The sequence below is a fragment of the Melopsittacus undulatus genome, chromosome 3, assembly GCF_012275295.1.
Source record: "Melopsittacus undulatus isolate bMelUnd1 chromosome 3, bMelUnd1.mat.Z, whole genome shotgun sequence".
NCBI lineage: Eukaryota > Metazoa > Chordata > Aves > Psittaciformes > Psittaculidae > Melopsittacus > Melopsittacus undulatus.
This window is the reverse complement of record NC_047529.1, coordinates 73,900,401-73,927,785: the sequence shown is the minus strand read 5'-3', so window position 1 is coordinate 73,927,785 and position 27,385 is coordinate 73,900,401. Positions and strand designations below refer to the sequence as shown.

At 44.6% G+C, this 27,385-nt stretch overlaps 1 protein-coding gene across 1 annotated transcript; it reads left to right on the top strand.

The window, feature by feature from the left end:
* Positions 1–1,305: 1,305 nt before the first annotated feature.
* On the top strand, positions 1,306–4,625 carry CITED2 (Cbp/p300 interacting transactivator with Glu/Asp rich carboxy-terminal domain 2). Its single transcript, XM_005154778.3, has 2 exons — positions 1,306–1,890; positions 2,561–4,625. The coding sequence occupies exon 2, from the start codon at positions 2,568–2,570 to the stop codon at positions 3,306–3,308; it is 741 nt and encodes a 246-aa protein (XP_005154835.3). The 5' UTR covers positions 1,306–1,890; positions 2,561–2,567; the 3' UTR covers positions 3,309–4,625.
* Positions 4,626–27,385: the final 22,760 nt, after the last annotated feature.

Below are 27,385 nucleotides of genomic sequence, written 5' to 3'. Positions count from 1 at the left end.
CCCAGGGCTTTGATTCCATCCCTCCTGTCCCTCATAGCTAAGGGGTCAGCCTGGTATTTTTCTGTGTCTCATATACACCCGCCCACTGCTGCCTGCCTGCATGGCTTTGCTGAGGACTACACCAGCCACACAGGGAATTACCCTTATCTAATCCATCACGCCACACCTTGCTGTGCCCAGGAACCTAACTCTACTTCCATCTAGGGGGATGATGGAAGCTCCAGATGAGCTGGGGCTAACTCTCCCTTCATAGCACACGGAAGCCAGGTGAGTTCCTAGCCCACCCAAAAGGGGACAAGAGGGCTGCCACATGGACAGCATCTTGAAGCATCCTACTTGCCCTCTCTGCCTCCCCAGGGACCTCCTGTATCCTTGTGGAGTGTGTCTAGGAGCAGAAAACCCATCTCAGCCTACATGATGGCTGTGTTGACCTCAAAAAAGGTGCACAAAATTCCTTGTGTCTGGGGAGGTCGTCCTGCATCTCAACCTATGTGAGGGCAGCTTTGACCTTAAAAGCAGACCAACACAGTTCCTTGTGTCTTGCCTACTGCTGCCCCCTTTGGTGTGCCCGTGGGCAGCTGAAAGGAGGAAGTGGAGAGAGGGAGCAAAAAGCCAGGCAAAGGCACTGCTGAAAATGGGCCATCATCTAGAACTTCCCTACTGCAGGCCAGGCCTCCCAGGCCCTTTGCACTTCCCAGCTGCTTCAACCTGGCCATCCGTCCACAGGGTGCTGGTGGATGTGGAGTAAGAGACAGGAGCACTAGTCCCGGGGTGATGGTGGTGATGGTGGGCTCGTACACACGTGCCCATGCCAGGTCGGTGCTGCAGGGCTGGGCAGGGGGCACTGATAGGGGATGTGCTCAGCCAGGCTGACAATCTTTGCAAAGCGTGTACCCACCGTGCCCCGTGTGTTCAGGTTTCCTTTGCCATTCCACGAAAAACAATCATAAATAACTCAAATAAACCCACCAACCAGGCCTAGGGCAAGAGCAGGTGGGCACTCACCCTGCACACCCGGTGGGGCAAATACCAGAGATGGAGAGAAGGGGGGGGGCGCACCCCCAACTTCCCCTCCTGCGTGCAGCACCCGTGTCTGCGGAAAAAGGTGGATCTCGGATCTCGCCTCAGGGAGACGGGCAGGGCCCCGAGGGGCACCCACGCGTGTCCGGGGGCTCCCACCGGCGTGGCCGGGCACCTGCACGGCTGCGGAGCCAGGCTCCGGGGAGACGTGATGGACCTCGCCCTGCCCAGGCAGCGTCCCGGAGCGCCCAGCCCCACGCGTGTCCACAGCGCCACGAGCGGCCGGGGCGTGAGGAAGCCCGGCTGTGCCTGAAGAGAACGGACCAGAGGAGGGTGAAGGGCGGTGGGGGGTGCTGCCCGGCTGCAGAGCCCCGCTTTGTTCTCGGGGGAGCAACCTACGGACACATGTGTGGCCCAGCCGAGAGGAGCGGGGTGCTGGGTGCCTCCCTGAGCCGCCGTGCCCCTTCTCGCGTGTCACTTTGCACGCGTGTGCCCCTGCCTGTGTCTTGTGTGTGCGTGTGTGTGTGCGCGTTGGGTGCTGGGCTTGGGGCTGGTTTTGGTGGGGTTTTTTTTCCTTTCCTTTTTTTTCCCCTCGCTTGCTCCAGGTTTTACTTCTGGTTGCCTGTAAGGGTTTTGCTCCTCCCTTCTGAAATCCTATATTAGCCGTGGCCAAAGCCGTGTAAGAAACACAGCTCATTGTTGGCAAGTGCCGATGAGCCTCGCAGAGGAGTGAAGCGCAGCGCAGCGCCGGGGCTGCGGCAGCGACCACCGCGCCGGGGAGGGAGCCGGGGCCGCCCTCTCTATGCTGGGTGACTTCTGCTAACCGATTTCACCGCCACCTTCGAAGCAAGAGCAGGAAGAAGCCGGGAGGTGAGTGCGGCGTTCTCATAGCTGATGCTGGGTGTCCCTTTTGTGTGCAACAGGAAAAATGTGACTGTTTAAACACGCGAGGAAAGGTGTTTCCCGGCCGCCCGGCTCTGCCTCCTTATCTGTGCGTAACCATGTTTTTACCAAAATAATTCGGACTCCATCCCAAAAGTTGCCGGCAGCGGCTAGGTGGGACTTGCCAATTCTTCGCTTGTTCCCCGCAAGTTGGCGAGCGTGCCGCGGAAACCCACTGCCTTCCCCGCCGGAGAGGGGTCTCGGCCGGCTCCTGCCCTCGCCGGGTGGTGGCCCGTGCTACGGTACGGCATAGCACGGTACGGAACGGCACCGCTCCCCGCCGGTGGGTGCTGGACAACTTGGAGCGAGTGGGAAGGCGTGTGTTGCTCGCCGGATTAGCGGAGGGGACCGGCATCTGCTCCCCGTTTATTTTTCCTTTTGTACTGCACGGCAGAGCCGCGGTAGGATATTTTTTTTCCCTTTTTTATTTTTTTCCCCCCTATCCCACCGAAGAGGACGGCGAGACCGGAGAAGTAACTGCTCCCAGAGCCAGGCAGATGCAGCCGGGCCGGGAGAGGGCAGTTGACTGCATGGCTGAATGGCTAGATGGATGTCCGAGGATGTATTTTCTTAATGTATTCACACGCTAACTTTCCAGGTGGGCGATGGCAGACCACATGATGGCCATGAACCACGGGCGATTCCCGGACGGATCCGGCGGGCTGCACCACCACCCCGCGCACCGGATGAGCATGGGGCAGTTTCCCACCCCCCACCACCACCAGCACCAGGCGCCGCCGCCACCGCAGCAGCAGCACGCCTTCAGCGCTCTAATGGGCGAGCACCTCCACTACGGCGCTGGGAGCCTGAACGCGAGCGGCGGGGGGAGGCACGCCGTGGGGCCGGGCAGCGTGAGCGGAGGGCACCCGGCCGGCAGCCTGGCTCCCGCCGCCCGCTTCGGCGGCTCCCAGTTCCTGGCCCCCCCCGTCGCCAGCCCGGGAGGGCAGCTGAGTGCCAGCATGCAGCTCCAGAAGCTGAACAACCAGTACTTCAGCCACCACCCTTACACCCACAGCCACTACATGCCGGACTTGCACCCCGGCAGCCACCAGCTGAACGGCAGCAGCCAGCAGCATTTCAGGGACTGCAATCCCAAGCACGGCGGCGGCGGGAGCGGTGGGAGCGGGAGCGGGCTACCGCCTGCCGTCCCCCACGTTCCCGCAGCAATGCTGCCGCCCAATGTCATAGACACTGACTTCATCGACGAGGAGGTCCTCATGTCCTTAGTCATCGAAATGGGGCTGGATCGCATCAAGGAGCTTCCCGAGCTGTGGTTGGGACAGAACGAGTTTGACTTCATGACAGACTTCGTTTGCAAACAGCAGCCCAGCAGGGTGAGCTGCTGATTCATTTAAAACAAACAAAGGACTTTCTATCGGTGCGAATGAAAACATTCCCCTAGACACGGTGTCTCACTTTTCGGGGCTTGAAAAGGTGAGAATCTGGAAAGCAAGAGTCAACTATGCGCTTGTATAAATTCTTTTTTTCTTTTTCTTTTTTTTTTAATTACTGCCACTTTTTTTTGTAGCTTTGACATTCACGTCCCCTCCCGTAGCCATAATTTCTAGCGAACTGTTACCTTTTTATGTTGGTTGCCCCCCCTTCCCCTCCTTGTTCTCTTAATTTCCTTGCAGTAACGTGCCCATAATTCCCACAGTGCTGAACTGTTAGACATTAATCTTGGCAAATTGCTTAATCTGGTGGATTTTGTAAACGATGATTTCCAACGACTTGAACCGCATTCAAATTCTGAGTGAACAGGGACAAAAAAGCCTGCATTAGTTGGTTGCATGAACTTTGAAGGGCAGATCCTACTGCACAAATGCTGCCATCTTGCTTAATTTTTAACTATGCATTGCAGTGCAGAACAATAATTTATTTTACCTTTTTTTTTTTTTTTTTTCCAATACGCTAAACTGGAAGCTTAACAGATGTGGGCCAAACCTTTCCAGATCAGGACAAGTAATACTATTACTTAAAAAGTCTGCTGCCCATTCCCCCTCCCCCATATATGTACAGACAATAATATGGTGTGGATGGAATGTTGACTAGTGGCAAACATTTCACAGATTATTTTTTTTTATTATTATTATTATTTTGTTTCCGTCTTCAGCGTTTTGACACTGTGCTAATATAGTTTATTCAGTACATGAAAAGATACTACTGTGTTGAAAGCTTTTCAGGAAATTTTGACAGTATTTTTGTACAAAACATTTTTTTGAGAAAATATTGTTAATTTATTCTATTTTAATTTGCCAATGTCAATAAAAAGTTAAGAAATGCTTTAGTTTTTCTAGAAGTCATTTACCAGTATTTTTCTTCAAAACTCTTCCCCACTGCCCCTGGTAAGTAGAACATCTATCTGTACAACCGTGTTAGTGTGCAAAAAGACATTCCAAAATAGAAGGTACACTACACCCATATATATGTCATGGTGAACTTGGTAGGTGAGTGGGATTTAAACATACTTACAGCATAAAGCCTCATACGTAACGTTGTAATATGCCTGTCAGTGTGGTTTTATGAAAAATAAAGTTGCCAAGGCGCAACTTTTTTGTGACTTGCCAACATACTTGCTTTAAATGTAGTTGTCCAGAGTTATGATGCATAAAGTATTTATTATATTTATCTATTAAACTTGTAATTTTATAAATCTGCTTTCATTTATATAGTACACTTTGTTCTTTTGTATATTTCTTATCTCACCTGGAAGAGCTATGTAAACAGATCAGGTGCTGTACAAGTATCTGTAATTGGGGAAGAGGGTGGGGGTGTCATCCCGTCCCTCTCACCTTGCAGGGCTAACACAAGAGATTGCTGCATCAATCCAGCTCTGCATCGCACCAGAACCAATTGTGTTTTAATTTCCAGTGACTTGGGAGAAGGAGAATATATCCTAAAAGTATTCCACTGTGGGACATCTCTGAGCCCTCTCTCCCAGAACTTGGGACCAACTGAAGCCACTGATACAAATCCATACAGGTCTACTTTAAATATTTGGGAGAAAAATGCCCATTATCATAAGGCAATTAGTGCCAATAGTTACAGCCTTCTGCCCCCACCCGGCCTTTGGCAAAGCTCCTGCTCAAGTTCTTAAGTGAGGACTGTGGGATCAGGATCCTAGTAATACATGTAATCCCATTTAGCCATGCTTCCCAGGTTCAATACAGGGGTGATAAAACCGTGCTTTCTTTCTGCTTACTTTTTCAGACATATCTTCTGAATTTATTAGTAAGAAAGCCAGCATGGTGGATGTAGTTAAATTTTAAGCCAGAGAATGTAAATAGGGGAGGATATTGCCCCACAATGGGAGTGTAAATAGCAGTGTTTTGAGTCAAGCTGGGAAATCAAACTGATGACTATTGCTAAAATTGTCCCAGCTGGTGAGAAAAGTGATACTTGGCCTTCTTTGCCTTGCAGACACAAGCAGCTAATATGTTTTATGAATGTAAGTCAATAAATGCATGCTTGTATCAAATTCTTAGCAAAAGTAGACAGAAGGAAGTGTTTCCACACCTGGGAAAGCCTTATGACAAAATGCTCTCTGCAGGCAGTAACAGCCTGTTCTTAGACAACTCTCAGCACCCAAGAATTTGAAAAAGTCAACCTGGTTTCAGACAGGGATTGCTAACATTTTCGTGACAGTAAATTTACATCGAATGTCAGTGAATCATAACTTACTGACTCGCCAATAACAAAGGAGTGATTAGAAGAATACAGCTATAGTCATTGCTCAACTTGCCACTGTAAAAATACTTTTCCCATGTTATGTCTGTTTGATCTGCATGCGCTGCATTGCCCTCTTCTGCTGGAGTTTGGGAGGGTGATTCTAATCAACTTCTTATAAAACAAACTACCAAATTATGTGCATACCAAATTGCAGAGATGTTTAAAGCCTGTAGGATCTCCTAAACCTAAAGGGAATATTCTCGCTTTAATGATAAGCAATTTTGCATCATACAGTTGGTTAAACAACAGATTCTTCACAATTGAGACATCAGTACTTAAGTCTGTCAACATTAAATCCGTCCATTTAAGCTTTTCCAAGAACAAGCAGTTTCACAGAGTCTATTTGCTTATGACTCCTCATAGAACTGAGAGAGCTGCCTCTGAACAGCAGCAGCTCCTGAAGGCACTGGCATTGGGCAAGGCTTCAGCAAGGAGTTTTAAGGTATCTTAAAAGGAGACTATGGGGAAATTTGCAAAACAATCATATTGCCTACTTTTCCCCCCTATTTCTCATTTTAGCTCCTAGTGGATAGCACAATAACAAATTTATGTGTCCATAGTATCATCCCCCAAGCAATACTGGGGTCCTGACCCAAATGTTCCCAGCGTGCACCTCTTGGCAGTGCTCCCACTGGCTCCCACAGCTGAAGCTGTAACAGGTCTTTACATAGATCCTCTCTAGCCCCCACACTGTTTAGAAATACAACAAAGTAATTTATCATTGGAACTCAACGATTAGTGAAACACGCAGTGACCCACTTTTCCAGCTGCCACCAGATCCTCGCAAAGGATGTTGTCTTGTGTCTTGTTAAGTTGCATTCAAGAAACTTGACCTCTGTGCTTTGGCTGGCTTTCAAGAACTTCCAACATGGTACATGAGATCTGCTCCTCTGTAAGCCATGGTCATAAATAGACATGGCACTTTATTTGGAAGGGAGATCATCTCTAAACCGCCCCGACACCCTAGACATGCTCAGTGGAAAACTAGGTGCCAACTAACGCAGTCCTATGCTTCCTGCACCGGGCTGGCGCTGGGGCTGGGGGCTGTAGGTGGGCAGCTGCCTCCTCACCGACGCGGCGCAGCTGACACATTCCGAGCCTGCGGCGCTGCAGGACCCCCGGGATGATGTGAGCTGCCCGGCCCGACTCAGTGCGGCTGCCGCTGCCACCTGCGCTGCGCTGCCGGCGGCACCACGGCGCCCCCGTGTGGTCGGCTGCCCTCCCTACCGCCGCCTACCCCTTGGCGCTGTAGGGCTCAGCGCAGCCGCCGGGGAGTGGGAGGGGCGAAGGGGCCAAAGTGTCCGGGACTCCCCTCTAGAACTGGAGGGTCATGTCTCCGACGCAGTGTGGGGTTATGCGTTCCTCCGGCGGGACAGAGAGGAAAGGCGCAGCCCTGCACCACCAGGAGTGCCGGTGCCCGTCGAAGCTGTGCCCAGCACCCGGCTCCACTGTATGGCACGCACGGCGGCCAGAGGGGGTGCAGGGCCCCCTTAATTTGTCGGCGTGGGTCTAGAGAATAAGCAAACAAACGGTGTGAAAGCATGGCTGTCTCAGGTTTTATTTGAAAAAAGTTACGTAAACGAGGATTATTCCATGCTTATCCTGTCTTCCGGGGGGGGGTTGGAGAATTCCAACATCTAAATTTGCAGAGTTCCTTTCGTTTGTTTTTTTGGGGTCTTTTTTGGTTTAGTTTTGGTTTGGTTTTTGGTTTTCTGTTTGTTTGTTTGTTTGTATTTATTTGTTTTGGCTGTTTTTTCTGTTTTCCCCAAGGTGATGTTTTCCATACCTATTGGTTTGGGCCAAAGCTATGGCATGCATCTGTGAAGCTACTGATAGTGCTTCTTCATGGCATAGGCAGCTTATGCATCAATATCTTGCTAGAGGAGTGATCCTGATCTTGTCCTGTTCCCCTTTCCTGCTGCCTCCACTTCCTCCTGGCTGTGCAGCACAACAGGCCTTAAGATGTGAGTTGGTACCCAAGGGGCTGATACCCCCTCAGCAAAATCAGGGTGGGCATGCACTTCGAGGGGAGGAAAATGAAGTCAGAAAAGCAGTTCTTGTCCCTGACCCTACAGCTATTCTTTTTGAAGCCCTCATATCCTCCAAAATACTGGCTGTGGGGCTACTGCAGGCAGGAATAAGAAATACAAATGTTACAGATCTGCGCTACACACACTGACCTTCACCAGGTCCATTTCTGTACCATCACTCATAGGGATAGCATTGTGATCAAGGACTGAGTAACATTGACAGGAGCTGTTTAAATTATAAGATAAAGTATTTTTTAAATAGGCAAATGTATTTATCAGATAACACTGCATGTGCAGTAAAGCTAAGATGAGGAATCAAAGGAATTTGGAACCCAAGGCAGCAGCATTTTCTCAGGGTTTCATGTATTCGAAGTGCATCGTTTTGTCAGCACAGAGGAGGTGCTTTACACAGTTTATGAAAATATATTTACACATTTCAATATGGTGCCACTATTACTATTGTGCTCACACACAAGGTAAAGCTGAGTCTCAGTAACTGCAACAATAACGAGATACATCAAATGACTGAGCAGATGAGCCGTTGTTACAGTAGGTTCTCTGTTATTCCCTTTGACTCATTTTAGAAAGAAACCTGCAACACCAGGTTTTTAATAGAGATGGATCAGGTATTGCAGTCCCTCTCCATCTGCTGTGCCCTTCCCCCTAAAAAAATTACAGAGGGGCCATTTGATCACAAACCTGAAAGAGATATTGACAGACGTATTTACTTTAATAAAAATAAGCAGAATATTTTCCAGTTTATCAGGCTTTGTAAAATGCTGGCCAATTTTCTCACCTTTTACTTTCACCAGGCCATTTTGTTTTCTCTGTTTATCGGTGTGTTTATTTGACAGTATATTCCCTAATTTATCAGCAATAAAGTAAAATAAAAGACACCTTCGGAATTATGAGGCTCCTTAAAACCGTGACTGAAGTTACTGGTGTGAGTACACAGCATTTCTTAGGCTCAAAAGCTAAATATTTGGTAGCTGCTTGCTCTCATAAGATGCTGAAGGCAACCTACTTATGTCCAGCTTTGATCGAGAGCCCTCTAACAATCGTACCATGAGTTTTCTGCTGCAACCTGATTTGCTCACACTAGTGCACCATGCAGGAGAGGGTGATGCTTTTGAAAATATATAAAATGTCTTATCTGCTGCTATTCAAACAGAAGTGACTCAGAGAATTTCAGATTCCGCTTTCTCTCTGTGCCGTGATAAGTATTTAAAGGCTTGTTATGCGAAATATTTTGTTTTCTTCCAGCTGTGTTATTTGATGTAATAATTGGTGTCTCTGTCTACAGACCTTGTCCTCCATATGTCCTCCATCAACTTTGTATGAAGTAAAGATGTAAAGAACAGATACTTGGGATTTTCCAGTCATAGGAAGTGACACCAAGCCTCTGCATGGGTCTGTTTGTATAGAAGCTAACCATTTACATTTTAGGTTGTTTATAGGATTATAAGGGTTATATTTTGGGTTGCTACTGGGTTGCTTATCAGCAGGCTGCACTAAGGCTGGTGTGTGACCTGACAAGGAGATCATAGAATCATAGAATTATGAAGGGCAAAGTTTGAACGTGGGTACGGAGATGAATATAAAATCTTTCTAGGTAGTAGGCAGAAAAAAACCCCTTAGTAATGACCATCACAGAGGAAGTTTTAGGGGATAGGTCTGAAAACCAGTCATTTCTAACCCACAAGCTATAAACAGGTGCCTGTCTGAGAAGCAATGGGGACAGCTTGGTTTTGCATGTCCTATCTGATGAGGCACAACATTGTACACTGGAGAAGTGTCAAATTTGAGGAAATGTGAAGTGTTAGTTTTCTCCTCAGACCATTATTAACAACATAAACTTGAATTTGCTCTGGTGCATGTAAGTGAGCAAAGCTGCTGTCAGATAGAACTGATGAAACCTGCAGCCTATGTGCTGTCCGCTCTGCTGTTGAGGATGGACCTTGCTCCTGAAAGATGAGTAGGGAGCAGTCCCATTCCCAGTCAGCCACCATGCTGGAAAAACTGTTGTGTCCATAAGATGGACTCAAATCCTGTGCTCAGTCCTGTCTCTAAAAAACACCTTCTCTCTTTTTAAATCCCCTGTAATCCAATTTCTCAGCCTCATCCGGTGGGATTCTCTATCAGTGGTCAGGAAGCACCACAGGTCCATGCTTTCACGTGTCCTCACTTCAGTTTAGTGCAGGCACAAACACATCTTTGAAAGCATCTGGGGCAGCAGCAGTGAGCTTGCTTTGGGATGCACAGTCAGCCTGAGCAGTGGGTTATTGTGGCTGTGCCCTGGGATGGTGGGGGAGTGCGACAGCCTGTCACACGTCACCTTGTGTGTGATTTTGCCATGTAAAGACAAGAGGAACTTCTGATGGGCATCTCACCCCATCCACGGCTTTGCAGACAGGGACCTGCTGCCGGGCAGCCCACCGACCCACCACAGGGCTTCTTTCCCTCTGCCTTAGCTCCTGCCTTTTGCGACAGGGTCTTCTTGCCTGACTATTTAATCAAGCCATTTACATGAAAGAGAGAGATGCACAGATAATCACACAGATTTTTGAAAGGAGCTGTTTAAATTGTTGATACTTCATACAATGTTGATACAATTGTTGCTTACTTCAAATCACATTTTATGTTTCGAAACCAAGCAGGAGTAATTTAACATGATAGATATAACCACGCTATATGAGTGGGTGCAGAAGGGTTGCAGTACTCAGAGCTTGTCCACTAGGTGTAGCTGAAACCCTGTGTTTCTCATTGATTAAAGTCTTTAAAAGAGCAGCCTTTTAAATTGATTTATTGTATGCGTTTTAACTGAATGAATGTAGTCAGAGTGAATAGTGATGGATGCTTATGGAATGGAGCCTTTACCTAATGCAGGAAACACATCTCCGCAGTTTTACAATCCCATCACAAAAATCAGGTTACTATGCACAAGGACTATGGTTCCACTAGTCCAGACTTTCTAGTCCAGGATTCTTTTTGACATGGTTCATCTCATATGTAAATATCATATGCAGTGAAGTCCTCTACTACAGGACTGTGCGGTTTTCCCCCAGGCTTTATTATCAAGTTCTGTGTTTAAAAGAGGATGTTGGCTCCACAGGAACCAGTGAAGCAGAACACTTCTGAATTCCAAAGCTGAACTCTTAGCTAGTATTTTGGCCTAAGGAAGAAAAGGAGAACATTCTGCTTCCTTGCCTCTCCTTCAGATCTCTCTAGCTCTTTCTGTACATAACAGCTTTGTCCTGAGTTGTATCCTTATGACTTTGATAGAAGATAAGGCAAAATAAGAAAAGACCTGGTATGTAAGCCAGGTTCAGGAGGTTCATTCTCCTCATTTTCCTTTTTTTTTGTTGGGTTTTTTTTTTTTTGTGGTTAGCTTTCAGTAATTTTCATTCATGAATTGTGAAGATTAACAGGAATTAAGATTATTATTATTTATCTGTGATTTTTCCAGGTAACATTCATCCAAAAAATCAAGATAAATGATACTCTGGGTTTAGTTCTGACCTGGGTAACTGCTTACCCAATGGTGTTCAAGTCAAAAGTCAGAGCCTGACTGGTGGCTTACCCAGTACAGCCATACCCATGGGATCCCTTTTGGAGTGTAGGCAGTAGGTTATGTTAAAACTACATTGCATATTCTGAGTCTAACACAGTTATTTCAGTTTCCCTAAGTCACCCCACTAGTGTCAGTGTGCCTAAAAGTGCCCTGAGCACATTATTCACTTTAAGAGGACAAACATTTCTTGGCCAGAGTACACCACAGAGGTCTAGACCACTCTCAGGTCTTTTAAGTCCTTCTTGAGAGTCTGCAGTGGTGTTGCTGGCGTCCCATTTGACCAAGTTAAAGCATTGCATGAGCACAGCACTGTAGGTGCTGATATTAACCATCCTCTGTAACTCCAACAACTTGTGTTGCAATGATAATTTCAAATTGGATTAAGTCAGGATTCACAATCACTATGATGACCAAGAGCATATCTGAGATCCTTATTAACTTAATTCGAGTATAATATCACATATTTGAGTATAACCTTAGAGTGGTGTTTGGGTCAGGAATGGATTAGAGTATTTTCTGATCCATATCTTCCTCTGACATTAGCTTATTTACTGTTAGAATCATAATTATTTAGTGGGACCTTCTGATTACTTTTTTCCTCCATGTAAGGTGAAATGACTTGAAAATGTCTTTTTTCTTAGTTCTGGGTTTTGGAAGGGTTTGTTGTTTTTTTAAATCACCCTGGTAGCAGGTGGCCTTTAACTACTGAAAAGGAAAGTAGATGGAAATCTGACTAACATTTTCCTTGGTTTTCTTTTTCCTCTCTCACAAAAATCAACAGCTCCAAACTGCTTTCGGTTTGTGGCTTTTGCCAGCCTCTTGCATTGTGAGGAAATTGCATGTTACTTTTTAAGGAAGCTTAAATAAATGCATGTTTCACTTTCATGTGTGTCACATCTTAGCAGTATAGACACTTTTGTTTTTCTGGTTGTTCTCAGTGAACAGTGAAGAAATATATGTGTATAATATTTAATATCCTAACCAATTCAGGTTGCTAGTAAAGTATCCAGTGTTATCAAGGTGTTTCATACTTTCCTTTAGAAAAGCAAGTTGCCAACTTATACCTGTTTGCTCCAGCAGTTACCATGTTCATGATTCCTTAGCATTTGTTGCCTGAGATGAATGATCATGCTGAAATATTGCATTTCTCTCTTCTTCCACTTGTCATGAAGATTACCTGGAAGACTGATGACCTGTGGGCATCCTTGACACCTGACAGCCTAGGAAGAAACAGGATGACAGAACAAGACTTTGAAATTGATAAAGCTTCACAAGGACCCAGCTAGTCAAATGCTAGTTGGTGACATAAAAAGCAGAAGACAGAGCAAGCCAGACGTAAAGGAATTGTATCTTCTCCTTGTTTGCTGTTGGATGAAACATAGGAGGTTTCTGGAGGACTTCTTGCCTTGTGTACCCTCCAATAGCTTTTGCTTTTTGTGACTGGCAAAGAAGTGAGAAAGAATAGAACTAAAGATGTATTTTATTTTTGCCATTTTCTGGTTAGTGAAACAATCCACAATCTTACAAATAGTCACTCTCCTTCCTGCCTGCTCTGCTAGCTGATCTCCTAGTGAGAAAAGATTATGGCACAGCAGCTAACACTAAAGAACCTGGAGGTGCAACCTGAGATCAGGAGCCTGCTGTGCCAAGGGAGTACAATCATGCAAACTTAGCATGCATCTGCCATTGGCTGATAATGATTTCAGAGTGTCTGAATGAATTAGAATTGTTCTCTATGCTTCCAATGGATGCAAAAGAAAGGCAGCTCTAGGGAACTTACCCACTGGCCATCTTACAAGACATGGAAGACAGGTGGGAGGCCAGATGATGAGAAAAAAGAGAAGGTAAACTGAGAAAAGGTAATATTTATTAGTCATTAGAATAACCATATGACAGTCACGGAATTTTATTTACATTGTCCTGTGTGGGTTGTAACAGTCACAACCCATGCAATGGCTCACAGATCTCACAGATGTCTTACGAATTTAATGAAAATCAAAATTTGAATTTACCATGGTCATGTGAAGTACATGTGAAGTTCCTTTGTATAGGAAGAATTACTTTCTATCGGCTAACATTTAGACCCTGTCCTATAATTTACCTAACTTAAGCCTCCTTTGTCAAAGCAGCGCAGTTTTTAGACCATCCTTGTTCAAGCTGACTAGAGAAGTCCTATGAACTTCGCAACAAATGAAAACCCTTTGCTGAAAGTGAAGGCACATAAAGCACATAAAGACACAACATTTTTGTGAGGTGGCACTTCCCTTCAATCTAAACATGCAACTCTGGTCTTCATGTATCAAGTAAGCACGCCACAATTAAAGTAGAGAAGAAACTAAGCACATCTTGTTCCCATCTGCATGACCTTTGGCAAGCCATTATTTATTGTGTGTTAACATGTAATACTTTATGTCTCAGTTTACCCTTTGAAATAATGACTACAAGGTGCCTTTTGCAGTCATTGCTGCTTGATGTTGAGCTTTCTTAATAGATTATATTAGATCCTTGCATGCAAGATACTACACAACTGGAAATCACTGCCACAGAAGTTTGTTCCTGTGCCTTTCATTCTAAGAGTTTGATTTAAATATTTTAACCTTAGATAACCATGATTTATAGTAAAATACATTTTGGGCTCAGAAAACAGAACTAATAGCCAAGGGGGAAAAATAATAGGGAAAACAGAAACTAGTGATGTGTCTTGCAATGCTGTCGGAACACAGACAGTACTGCAGATTGGCTGCTGATGATTTGAGAGTATCTGAGTGAACTAGAATTGTTTTTTGTGCTTCCAAGGAGGTGCTAAATAGTTGATTTCTTCCTGGTTCTGCAATTCCCCCTACTCCAACAGGTTTGGGAGTCTCCAAATTCCATAACGTCTCTGAGGCTATGACAAGCACTTGAGAATCATTAGCCCATCCTGTCTTTTAGAGTGCCGTTAGAGAAAAAACACTTGTAAACTTTGCTGTAGTTGTAGTAGAGTTTTGGAGACACATCTGAAGATAGCCAAGTATTTTGCATATACATGTTCATCCTATTTGAGCCCGGGTTCTAAATTAGAGACCAACTTGCCTTTCACAATAAGTATGACTTGCATAGGATTTTGATGTATGCAAAATGAAGATTTGCTATATTCTAACAAATTGGTGAGTTTGGTGGTATCTCTAATGTTTGTCTTTCTATGTAGTAAAATACAAAAGTCATTCTCACCTGATCTTTTCTTTGTTCATCCTTTCATCTTTTGGACTTTACTCTTCACTTATCTTGTTCCCCAAACATTGTTAAGCTTAATAAGATGATTCTACCAAGACATCCAGAAAACCCTTATAAAAATTACTTAATTAACACTGTTTCACAGTTTTGATCTGTTAATGCCAATATACCTTTTGCATCCTTTTGCATCATTTTGCATTTCCCATGCAGTGATTCTCTTTCCATGCATGTCTTAAAATAGGTCATTCATGTTTACATCAGCAGCAGTTTTAGACATCACAAAGTAGTTCTGCCAGCTCTGCACATCACACCATGGTTTCCTCTGAACTAACAGTTCATCAGCTGCCCTGTCATTATCCTATAAATAAAGATTCTCTTTGGGACTTCTTTCACCATCACTGTCTCTGTTATTTTCCCCCTTCTTCCTACAGGTCTTCATCTTTCACCACAAACACTCCCCTTATTTCCAGGCACTCTTTAAGTGTTATATTAATCTGTGTCATTCCCACTGTGTCAGTCTCTATTCTTCCCTTCTCTGTAGTCTCAGACAGGTTACCCATAACCTCAATGTTGCTCAGCCCCTTCACCCCACTCAGCTTACTTCAGATTGTCAGCAGACTTTGAACCTTGTCCTTTCCAGAGGAAGATGTTTGTCTTGAATTACAAGATGCTTTACTGCCCATGGTACAGCCTGTACAACTGAGAGGGCTAGCCTTCAATTTCTAATTTGCTTCGTTCTCTGTGCTGCTCACCAGCAGGTGCTGCTTGGGAAATCAATGGCTGTTCCACACATGGAGCAGCTGCAGAACTGAGCCTCTTTAATGAGTATTTTCCATTTCTAATTTTTACTAGACTGTTCTAGCAGCAATCTAAAAAAAAAACCACACACACAAAACTTTGCATATTGATAATTAATTTGATGCCAGTTAACATTACTAGCAAATGGAAGGGGCTAGGAAAGGGAAGGAGAGGCAAAGAGCTACCTCATACAAAACAAGTCCATTTACTGTATCTCACTCAAATAAGTAATTTCTTCTCTACAACTCACCCTTGTCCAATGTACCACTGGCATTTAAAAGACTTCCAAATTGCATCTGATACATGATTTACAGCACAATCACATCTGAATTGGGCCCAGAAGTTTCCCTTTTCAGGTTTACAAAATGCTCAGGGTTGATGATTAACTTGGCCCAACTCTGTTCTCACAGTCTATTGAAGATAGAAGATTGTTTCTAGCTAGAAGAGCATCATTTTAAAGTTGAATTAGATTAAAAATAGACTGTTTCAGGATTCAGTATCTTTTTGAAGTGTCATGCTAGATTTCATGTTAGCTTATCATGGTGTAAATCAGCAGTAACTTCATTGCAGTAACAGAATAACTGGCAACAGCTAATACTGCTCCTTTACTTCCCAATGAATTACCTGTATAGAATGGAGAAGAGCTGTTTCTAAACTGCAGAGCTGCACAGAAGTGTGACTTCATGCCTCACCTGAGGGATTCCTTTACTTCATGTGGGATTTTTCAAGTGAAGCTATTCTCCATTTTGCCAAATTCTTCAAATACCACATAGCATAATGTTTCATGGAGAGTCTATCTCTTGGGAAAGCTGAAGTGGTGGAAATTGCCTGGAGAAAATTGAAACCTTGATAATTGATTTTGCTTGCACTTAAAGTTTCTAAAGACTTGAATCTTTCCAAGAATAAATCAAAAACTCTTCAGCAGCAAACCACAGGGAATTCCTCCAGATTCTTAGGGTGGTTTCCTTGCTAAAATTCAGAAATTATATTCTTACTGATGTAGATTAAGAATTAAATTACTTGCTTAAAATAGTTAAGGCTTTTGCCTATTGGGATTTTCTGTATCAGCTAATTTGGCTGCATTATTAACTGCCATTGTTAGCCAGGATCTTCGAGCTATAGAAGAAAAAAAAGCTTGGCAAACTTTAGGTATGTGATAAAACCTTCAGGCCATAAAATCTTATTAGAAGGCAAATCATAACCTCCCAACCTTTTTGAGATTGATTTGGAGCTAAGAAACCTGAAGAAAATTGATACAGTGTGGAACACCTGCTTTGTGAATGCAAATAAATGCAAATACATTATTTCCCCCACTTTATTTTTTTTTTTTCATTGACACAGGACTAAGCAAGAGAGAAATAATTGCCAAGAGGTCACCATGCAAAATGTCTGATTGGTCCAGGTGTTTATGATATTCTATAGAAGTAAATTAAGCCCAGTGGAGATGGGTCTTGACAGACTTTGCACTGAGACCTCATAGGACTCCCCTAACACCAGCTAAGTTGTAGCAGCCCAGAGCAGGGACTGAGTCTGTGCCAGATTCAGCAAGCTTCTGACTTCTAGACTGCTGCTCACACATCACCCCATGCTTCTGCATCTCAAGACCTTTATGAGGGCTCTTTCTAAGGTCTACTTCTGTGTTTTACGTTATAGACATTCCTAAAATCTTCATACGCGTTATATTTTCATTATATACCTTACATGCCTGATTGTTACTATACATTGACAAGTTGTAAGTATAATATATAATTATGTAATGGTGTAAGTCTATTATGGTACATATTTACATAGAATGGATCAAATTTTTTTTCAATATAACTGATTGAAATAGTGGTAGTACAGGATCTGGTTCTGCCTGGGTAAAATATAATTTGAAAGACTTGTGTCTTTCCAAAAATAAATGAAATACTATTCATCAGGAGAGCTGTGAAGAGCTCCTCCAGGTCCTTAGTGGGGTTTCTATGCTAGAATCCAAAAATTATGCTCTCACGAATACGGATCTGGCACGGAGGTGTCAGACCATGGCAAATGCTCTGACCACACCACTCAAGTCTTGGAAGGCAGACGCAGGGACTGTGGGAATGAAGATCTTAGGCCCACTGTAGGAGAGGATCTGGTTCTAGACCATCTTAAGAACCCGAACATGCACAAGTCCATGGAACCTGATGAAATCCATCCGCAGGTCCTGAAGGAGCTGGTGAATGAAGTTGCAAAGCCACTGGCCATCTTATTAGAAAAATTATGGCAGTCAGGTGAAGGTCCCGACAACTGGAAAAAGGGAAATATAACCCCCATTTTCAAGAAGGGGAAAATGGATGACCCAGGGAATTACAGACCAGTCAGTCTCACCTCTGTGCCTGGCAAAATCTTGGAGCAGATTCTCCTGGAAGCCATGCTAAGGCACATGAAAAACAACAAGGTGCTTGGTGACAGCCAGCGTGGCTTCACTAGGGGGAAATCCTGCCTGACCAATTTGGTGGCCTTCTATGATGGAGCTACGGAACTGATGGACAGGGGTAGAGCAGTTGATGTCATCTACCTGGACTTGTGCAAAGCGTTTGACACTGTCCCACATGACATCCTTGTCTCTAAATTGGAGAGACATCAATTTGATAGATAGACCACTCAGTGGATAAAGAACTGGCTGGATGTGCGCACACAAAGAGTTGTGGTCAATGGCTCAATGTCCAACTGGAGACCAGTAACGAGTGGTGTCCCTCAGGGATCGGTGTTGGGACCAGTCTTGTTCAACATCTTTGTTGGTGAAATGGGCAGTGTCACTGACACTGATTGATTGAGAGCGCCTTCAGCAAGTTTGCTGATGACACCAAGCCGTGTGGTTTGGTTGATACACTGGAGGGAAGGAATGCCATCCAGAGGGACCTTGACACGCTTGTGAGATGGGCTGATGCCAACCTCATGAAGTTTAACCATGCCAAGTGCAAGGTCCTACACCTGGGTGGAAGCAGTTCCAGGCACAGCTACAGGTTGGGCAGAGAAGAGATTAAGAACAGTCCTGCAGAGAAGGACTTGGGGGTGTTGGTTGATGAGAAAATAAACATGAGCCGGCTGCAGTGTGTGCTCGCAGCCCAGAAAGCCAACTGTATTCCGGGCTGCATCAAAAGGAGCATGACCAGCAGGTCAAAGGAGGTGATCCTGCCCCTCTACTCTGCTCTCGTAAGACCTCACTTGGAGTATTGTGTGCAGTTCTGGTGCCCTCAACATAAAAAAACATGAGACTGTTGGAACAAGTCCAGAGGAGGGCCATGAGGATGATCGGGGGCTGGAGCACCTGCCATATGAAGAGAAAAGAGAAGAGGAAGAGGAAGAGGAAGAGGAAGAGGAAGAGGAAGAGAAGGCTGCATGGAGACCTCATAGCAGCCTTCCAGTATCTGAAGGGGACTTGTAAGGATGCTGGGGAGGGACTATTTTTTTTTTTTGTTAGGAACTGTAGTGATAGGACAAGGGGTAATGGGTTAAAACAGGGGAAGTTTAGATTGGATATAAGGAAGAAGTTCTTTACTGTGAGGGTGGTGAGGCACTGGAATGGGTTGCCCAAGGAAGTTGTGAATGCTCCATCAGTGTTCAAGGCTGGGTTGGACAGAGCATTGGGTGACATGGTTTAGTGTGAGGTGTTCCTGCCCATGACAGGGGGGTTGGAATTTGATGATCTTAAGGTCCTTTCCAACTCTAATTATTCTATGGTTCTATGAATTCTATGATTCCACTGAAGACTGCATCTCCCTGTATGACAGAACCAGGAATGCTTGTCTCCAGATTTTCTTGTGCTGCTGGCAAGCAGGTTCTTATGAAGCAGAGCAGCTACAATTTGCAGAGGGTGCAGATGGCTCTTTTCTGGCAAGTGCAAGGAGACCCTCCCCAGCCTCTTCTCCTTCTGTTAGGTGACTGGCCTGAAGGCCAAATCAGTCAGTATGGCTTCCAGGGGATATTAGGGCTTCCGCAGAAACTAAACTGGTTTTTAGGTGGAAGAAGAATTAAGGCTTGCCATTGCTGGTGGTGAAAAAGAAACCCTCAAAAGTCTTAAAAGTGGTTTTAACCAACACTGCCTTTGACCAAGTACTGCCTTCTGACAAGGCTGCATTTTTAAAGCCTTTCAGCATCTGCAAGAAAGACTCTGAACTCAAACCATTGGTCACTCTCCTAAACCTTCCTATGGCATGCAAAAAGGAGACACAACCCCCAAAAAAGTAATTGTTTCATTGCCAATGACATTAGTACTGGAAAGAGGGAGAGAGCATCAGCAGGTGAGAGATGAATGTTGCAGTTCAGGAAAATGGCCTGGGGAAAGGAAGGAAAAAACAGGGCAGAAAAATATAGGAGCAAAAATCAAATGCTTCAACAGGATTGACTTAATGATTAACTTGTCTGTCAACTATGCATTGAATGTCATATAGAGCAAATTGTATATATAGGTAAAAAATCACTAATTAGGTTTTTTTTTCCCGTGGATAGCCTCTATCTTCAGTATATTTTTGCTGATGATAATTATGTTCAATCCAGAAACAGGCAATTCCTGTGTAACATTGTGAGCAACCTCAGTGGAAATGCCACAGCACAACAAAGAAAGTGTAGGGTTATAGATATGCAGTCCAGATCACAACTCAACACAACCGAAAAATAAATTCTGCTTTATTACAGCAAATTCTCAAGGAGTGGTCTAGCTTTCATACAAGGAAGGTACATTTCTCCTCTTTCTCATGGACTACAGAAAGCTTTTCTTTCTCTTCCCCTCAATGGGGACACGAAATACCCAATGCATTGCAAAAGCAGAAACTTCAGAAGCAGTGTAGGTTTCACAGAGAGTGTTTTCAGCCAGCTCTCTGCTCAGCTCGCCCGATGCAACCATACCAGTGTTCAGAGTGTGGATGCCAGTCGGCTGTTTGTAGTCAGCATGTAAATTGCCTCCATGGCAATTTCAACACACTCCTTTAAATTTCTCAGCCTGAGTTTTGTTTCCCATTATTAAGGTGGTTGCTTCAATTCATGTGACCAAATTCAGCAGATCTCTTTTAATCTTCCAGAACTACACACACATACTTCCCACATACTCGGGAACACTGGTTTTATCTGCCCTTTTTCGCTCCCTGACTGTACCAGACTGTTTTCTTTACTTGCATATTTAGGAACAACTCAGAACATGTAGCTTTGTATTTCTTGCAGCTAATTTTTATGATGACCCAAACAAATTTCCTGTTATCAGTATGCTCTGACAGCTCAAGAACATGACCAAGTTCTCTTGCATGTCATTTGAGCTGTAATAAGGGACTGTGTGCATGCTGTCAGGCTGTTGCAAAAATGAGCTTGTACGTAATAGCTTTAACCCCAGTGAAAGAGAGCAAAGCTGAACATGCCTTATGTTTGCCAAGGAGTGCAGATATGCTGGAGTAACTTTCCACAGCCCAGCTGCTGCTTAGGTCCTTGGTAGCTCTGTTGTGCATTTTGATCTCAGAAACCCTGGAGCTGATTTTATTTCAAAAGAAAAATGAACAGGGGACTGGAACAGGAGAAATCTGCAGTTAAAACAGGAGGAGCACAAGGAGCCTGCACCAACACCCTTATCTTCACTGTTAGTCTGCTTGCACGCTGCCCTGTCACAGGCTTTATCTTCTCTCAAAACACATCCAACTGGTTTCCAACCCCCTCCAAAAGATTCACAACAAAAGCCCCTGATCTCACAATCTCCCTTTCTTTAGCCTTGAATCTGTGACTTCTTTAGGAGCACTACCAAGCCACCACCAGTGTCTGAAGAAGATTCAAAGAACTAATTTTTCCTTGAAGCACGATGCCCAAATAATATGAGCTGCCTTTTCAAGTAGAAGAGACTAATGAGAAACCACTCTAAGATGTTCCTTCTACCCCACACGCACTGTCTTCACAAATACAGCAGGGCATTTAGTCCTCTCCAGTGGAAGTTTGAGATGCTGCTAATATATGGACTATTTCTAAGCCAGTACTTCTGGATACTGAGCTGCCCAGTACTGTTTTCTCTTATATACCCTTGTAAATCAGGTGCAAAACATTTCTAAGACCTCTAGTGCCATGCAACAATAGTTTGGTTAAAGACCTATTCCAGATCATTATAGCATACATATGTTTTCCCCCCTGTTGTTCTGAGCTTGATTATATTATTTTTCACTGGAGCCAAAGTCCCAGTTCTCTTCTAATAGCCCTGGTTGCCACTTCCAGTATCAGCCTATTGCTTCTCAGGTGTTCACATATTTGTTCATTAAACTGACCTACATCTCTCCCTAGGGAGTGGGCAGCAGATGGTCCTTAGGCCATCTGGCATCTCAAGATGCTGCCTGAGCGGCTTGTGGGTCACAGAAGTGGGAGATGCTAGTTGCTGGACGAAGAGCATGCAGCTGAGCTCCCTGGGGAATGCTCTGCTTGTTTGTATAAACAACTTTGGGCCAATATGAGTTGGCACAGTAGCATGCAGAGAGTAGTTCAGACAGGTTACCTTTACAGCAATGAGAACATTTGTTTGGGAACTACTGGGATCAGGGGGACAGCTACACCAGCCATCCCCGTTATCATTGCTGCCCCAGTAGGAGAGGCTGGTCAATTCACCAGAAGGTCACCACAGTGGCTAGGGCTGAAGCACTTGTCCTATAAAGAGAAGCTAGAGAAGTGGGATGTGCATCCTGGAGAAGAGACAACTTTGGAGGCCCCCGAACTGTAGCCCTATCAAGAAGACAGAAACAGGTTCCTCATAGGGGTGTAAAGTAGGACAAGAGGCAATGGGCTGAAACAAGGAAAGTTCAGGCTAAGTATAAGGAGAAACTTTTTCAATATGAGGACAGGCAGGCAGGAGAACAGGCTTCCCAGGGAGGTCATGCAGTCTCCATCCTTGGAGAATTTTAAGATCAATGTAAAGCCCTGAGAGACCTGAAAGATCACAGCTAAGCCTGCTTCGAGCAAGAGGTTGAACTGAAGACCTCCTGTGGTCCCATCCAGCCACTGATTCTATGATTAAAAATCAGCCTGGTCTCTAACAAATCCTGCCCAAATCCCAGGTTCATGTCACAGAAAGCAATCCCAATCTTTCTGGTACAGATGGGAAAATTAGACCAAATTTGACCAATCCATAGTCAATACAGACAAATTTCACACAGCACAATGCATCAAGGCATTGAAGGATTAAGACTTAATTTTGAAGAGTAGCAGCCGTGTACAAATCCTTCCTTTATTTTCTCTTTCTGAGGGCCCTACTCTTGAATCTCTCCTGTTATCTCTGTTGGAGCAGGGAATAGCCAACATAGCTGGCTTACGCTGCCAGATAGCAGGCAGCCTCCCAGCTCGCCTATCAGAGCTGGTCCCCTGCAAAGCACGGATTCAGTCTCTGCAGTGTTTGCTCCTGCTGTGTCATTCTGTCCTTCCCCCCCTCTCTTGGTCTTCCCGTCCCTCTACCCTCAGTGGCAGAATTAAAGTACCAGTGTCCTGTTGCTGCTGTGCCCTTGTCTGAGCTTTCTGCTTGACTTTTTTTCTCTGCTCAGCTCTCCTCTTTGCTCCGGTAAGTCTGATAAACAGCTTTCTTGGTGTCACTGTCTGGTGGCATGGTGCAAGGGTTTTAATCTAAGTAAAGTACTTACTTTTGGGACTGTCAGCTCACATTTTCTAGAAATAGCCTTAAAAGCCCAGGCACTGTGTGATGTGTGAGAAAAACAGGCAAGTATCTCAGGCTGTTGGTGAAAGTAAGAAATGCTTCTCTGAAGAGAAGCTGACTTTGGTAGAGCTTGCCTTCAAGTGAAACTGGGGGCCATAGCTGACTTGTCACAAGAGTAAGTGATCAAGACTCAGGTATGGCATGAGAGCTGAGGCAGGGGACTTTAGAAAGTCTTTGATTCTTTCCATACCTTTAGAAAAGCCTGCCATGAAGCCTCCAGATTTTTGTTCAGTTTTGCACTAGAAAAATGTTCATAAATCATAAACGTTTTCAAATGTAGCACGCAGTTGATAAAGCTGATTTATCTCCGCTTTCTGAAGTAATACATAGGACAGTGCCTAGGCTACAATAAGGCACTTGTGTTTTTCTGGAGGGTAACTGGAGCTACAGTAGCGTGGGCCATTCCAAAGCTTCATGTTTGCCGCTTTGAGGTGTTACTGTAGTAAAGGCTGGTGTTATGTAGAGGTAAAATCTCAGATATTATCAGCATATGCTGGCTGGTGCAAGTATATGGAATGCTTTGATTTAGAGAACTCTGTGTGTGTGTACGAGAATTTTGAGCATAAAGTGCTAAATACCAACACCTATTTTAGAAGCCCTTAAAATAACTCCTGGCTGCAGAGCAGGTGCCATGTGTCCTTCTGCTGGATACATGGGAGGCAAGAGCTAAAGATAGTCGGGTCTGTAAACCCCCTAGAACTTCAAGCTGAAAGAAGGGAAGGAGGAAGCAAATCCCAGAAAAGAAGGAAGGGGAATCACTCTGTTCAAAAGAAGATAAACAAAACTCTGCAACAGCACGCAGGACAATCTGCAAGAGAAGCTAAGGACATGTGTTCTGTGCTTTGTCCATGTCAGGACGGTGCCTGGCAGCAGGGTCAGCTGCGGTGGTGTGAGGGGTGGGCTGACAGAGGCCAGCACAGGCATGGTTTTCCCAGCAGCAGAGGAATGGCTGCTGCAGCTCTGCTAAATCAGGCACTGTCTCTTGCTAACTGACCTTTTACTCAGGAAGTACTGGCTGATTTCAAAGCAGGGCAAAGTCAAATTGTGCCCTAATGTGAAATGTTAAGGGATACAATCAGAGACAAATTAATTCTGCACATTACCAGGCTGAGCTTAGCCACACACCTTTTTCTGTTGCCTTTGAGTGCAGCCATGGCTATGCTATGTGCTCAGCCTGGGTTTGTCTCACTGAGGGACGGCAGGCATGGCCATGAGTCCTCCTGCAGAAAGGCATCAGCCTGGGACCAGTGTCACCTTCCACTTGAGACTGGAGGTCACCTGTGCCCCAGGGAGCTCCGTTGCCCTCCTGGGTTATCCCAGAGGGAGGAGGAGGATGGAGAAGAGCCTCTCCCACAGTGGGGAGGCGGCAGCACCCTCTGACTCTCAGGGGTGTTTCCACTGGAGGAGAGGAGGGAAATAGTGACTACTGTGGGCAGCAACCACAAGTGTCTGGGATCAAGTTTCAATCCAAGACCCTAGGGCCAGGAAAGAGACTGATCTCAGGCTGTGGAACAGGTCCAGGATTTGGGACTGCAGGAGGAAAACAGCAAACAAGATGCAATGCTCAGACTTGGTCAAATTACTGGTCAGTCCCACAACCCTTGGCATAAAACAGGATAAGGCTGTGTTGGAGATTCAGGTGCCTGTAGACAACTGTAAGGGTAGTACAAGTCACAGATTTCAGGAAGTGGATAGTCTAAAATTGGGCAGGGCTAAAATTCCTGGAGGAACCAAGGAATTCCTCTTCTGGGCTCAGTCACCTAATTTTTAGGCATTACTGTGTCTAAGATATCATATAATGTAAACACTTTGTGTGTTGCTGAGGTTGGCACCAAAAGTCTTTTACAGCCTGATAAGGAGGAATTCCTGATGTACACCAAGGTTAAACAGGCTGGAGGACAAGGACGACTGGGGCCAATAGCAGTAAAGTCTCCCAGCATTAAAGGCTGTTTTCAGTCGATGAGAGCTGCCCTGTCTCCCTAAATGGAAACTCTGTGAGGCATGGAAGCTGTTATGCAAAGCAAGGTACAGAAGTCTTAACAGGTGTCATATTGGTGATTGAAAGTAGTTATCAGTCATCTGCTTTAGCCTGGAGAAGAATGGAACAAAACATTAAAATACTAATTTTAATGCGTGTAAGTACAGTCCCTGGTATGACCCTGCAGGTTGGCACCCTTCGGTTAAAGGTTCATTGCTGGGTATTTCTGTGGTTCCTGCCCACTCACTGGTGGCCTGAACCTCAACAAATGTGAATTGCCATGGTTTCAGAAACTGATTATAACTAATCCCATTCTAGCCAGGAATGTATGTTAGGAAAAGTTTCCTGCAATGCCTGCCTTTAAGCATCTTGTGTCCTTGATTATAAACATCCAGTTTCTCCTTCATTCACCCATGGTTTTCCCTTATTACTGAAAAACACTGTGTATAAATCATTCGCTGTTGTTGGCTTAAAGGCTGCTGTGTTTGCAGGCATGCTTCATGATTCATGTAGGAGGAAACCATTAGCTGGATGGTGCTGCTCCATAAGCAGTGCAGGTGGGAGGCAGCCGAGGAAGAGAGCAGGGGTACAGTAAGAACTGCTTCAACTTGTGCCTTCTCACAAAACAGGGGAGATACCTGGAAGAGAAATTAATATTTGGAAATGTTTAGTGATACCATTCTCCTTCTGTGATGAATGTTATGACAAAAATAGCTAGTTTAAATTGGGGATATACTTTGTGAGACTTTTGTTCTGTCTAGACAAGAGCTGGTGATCCTGAGTTTTTTAGCTGATTGATTGCCAATTAGCTCAAATTACTGAATACAACTGTAAACACTAGTCTGAACATGTCAGAGATAATCATATATTTTGTGGAGCTTCTAGTTTAGCATTTACAATAATCTTACTGACCTTGAATTATTTTGCAATCAATTAACTTCAGTTAAAACAAGATCACAAACTAGTCTAACATTCATGCTATCTGCAATTATTTACCTAAATTGCACATGTAGGGTCTAATCTTTCAACGTAAATTAAACTCAATGACATCAAATCAGGTGGATGTAATTTCACAATCACTTTGCAGTGATAAAATGACCATGCCGCAAGCAGGAAGAAAAGAATGGGATGAGTCTGTCTGGCAGGGTCTGTGAGACCAGGTCCAGACGCCTTCCCAAGCATTCCTGCTGGCAAGTTGTACCTTTGGAAGAACTGCAGGGGTATGAATTTATAGCTAACAGTTTTCAAGCACATCTTGACCCCCACTCAAAGCCTTCAGTTATTTGCTTGAGACATGATAACCATATTTGACTGTATTGCCTGTATGCCCAGTCAAATAGCTAGGCAATCACATCTTGAAAAACGTTGCCTTAATGATGGCCATCACTGCACTTCCAAACATCACTTTGAGTGAAAAGAGCTTAATAACAACCACTAAGTCATGTATTACAGTAAATTACATCTCTCCTATCATAGACTGCCTTTGGACAAGTCAGTTTATGATTTTGAAAGCTGTAGAAATTTACACACCCTCCGCAAACAGTCAGGGATGCTGTTTCTGCTGGCACGCACCTTGCAGGAGCTGGGAGCAGGTGCCTGAGATACTCTCACTGACATCCTCATCACCTTGTCCTGAGTAAGCTGGAGCAGCCTCCAGAGGAACACAGACAGAATGGGGACTCTGTGTTCACCTGGCTGAGTACAGCTGCTCAAAGACATGAGAAAATAAAAGCTTCCCATTGCAAACTGGGAACAAATAAGCTGAAATTCACCCCAGAAAATACCAGAGGACCAAAACCACGTTACGCCCGGTCAGTTTTACCTCACTGTGATCTATTCTGTATTTTGTACTTTGTCAAACAAGCTGTCAACAGCATGCATCTAGTACAAAAGAAGAGTGTGTTATAGCTGCTTATCTTGTTCTTTGCCATTAGTCACAGTACCAAGCCAGGCCTCTTGCAGATCAAGTGCTCTCCAAGACCACAGAACAGTTCTCGGTGCAGAGGTTTCATTAAAATATTCCTCTTTTGTACTTACTGATTTAAGATGTGCTGATGGGAGAGAAATGGGAATTGAAATTGATATAGCTGTGAAGCGAAGCTGCCCATATTGGTAGCCAGTGCTGCAGGTAAACAGATCAAGAAGAGTAAACATGTGACAAATAGCATGTTTGCGGAGGGGAATGGTATAAATGACTTGGGTGTCATTTTGTGTGTTATCATTGCCAATGGGAATAAGAGGTTTTGATTTTTAAGTATTAGATTTGGGCAGGCTTTTCCTCTTGGAACATATGTAATTTGCTTTTCTCCCTGCAGGCAAATCACCTCAGTTGTTTATTTAAGTGTGACATATTTAGCAAGCCAGAGACAACAGATGAGCTGCCATCCCAAATTCTACACAAAATCACTCAGGTCCTG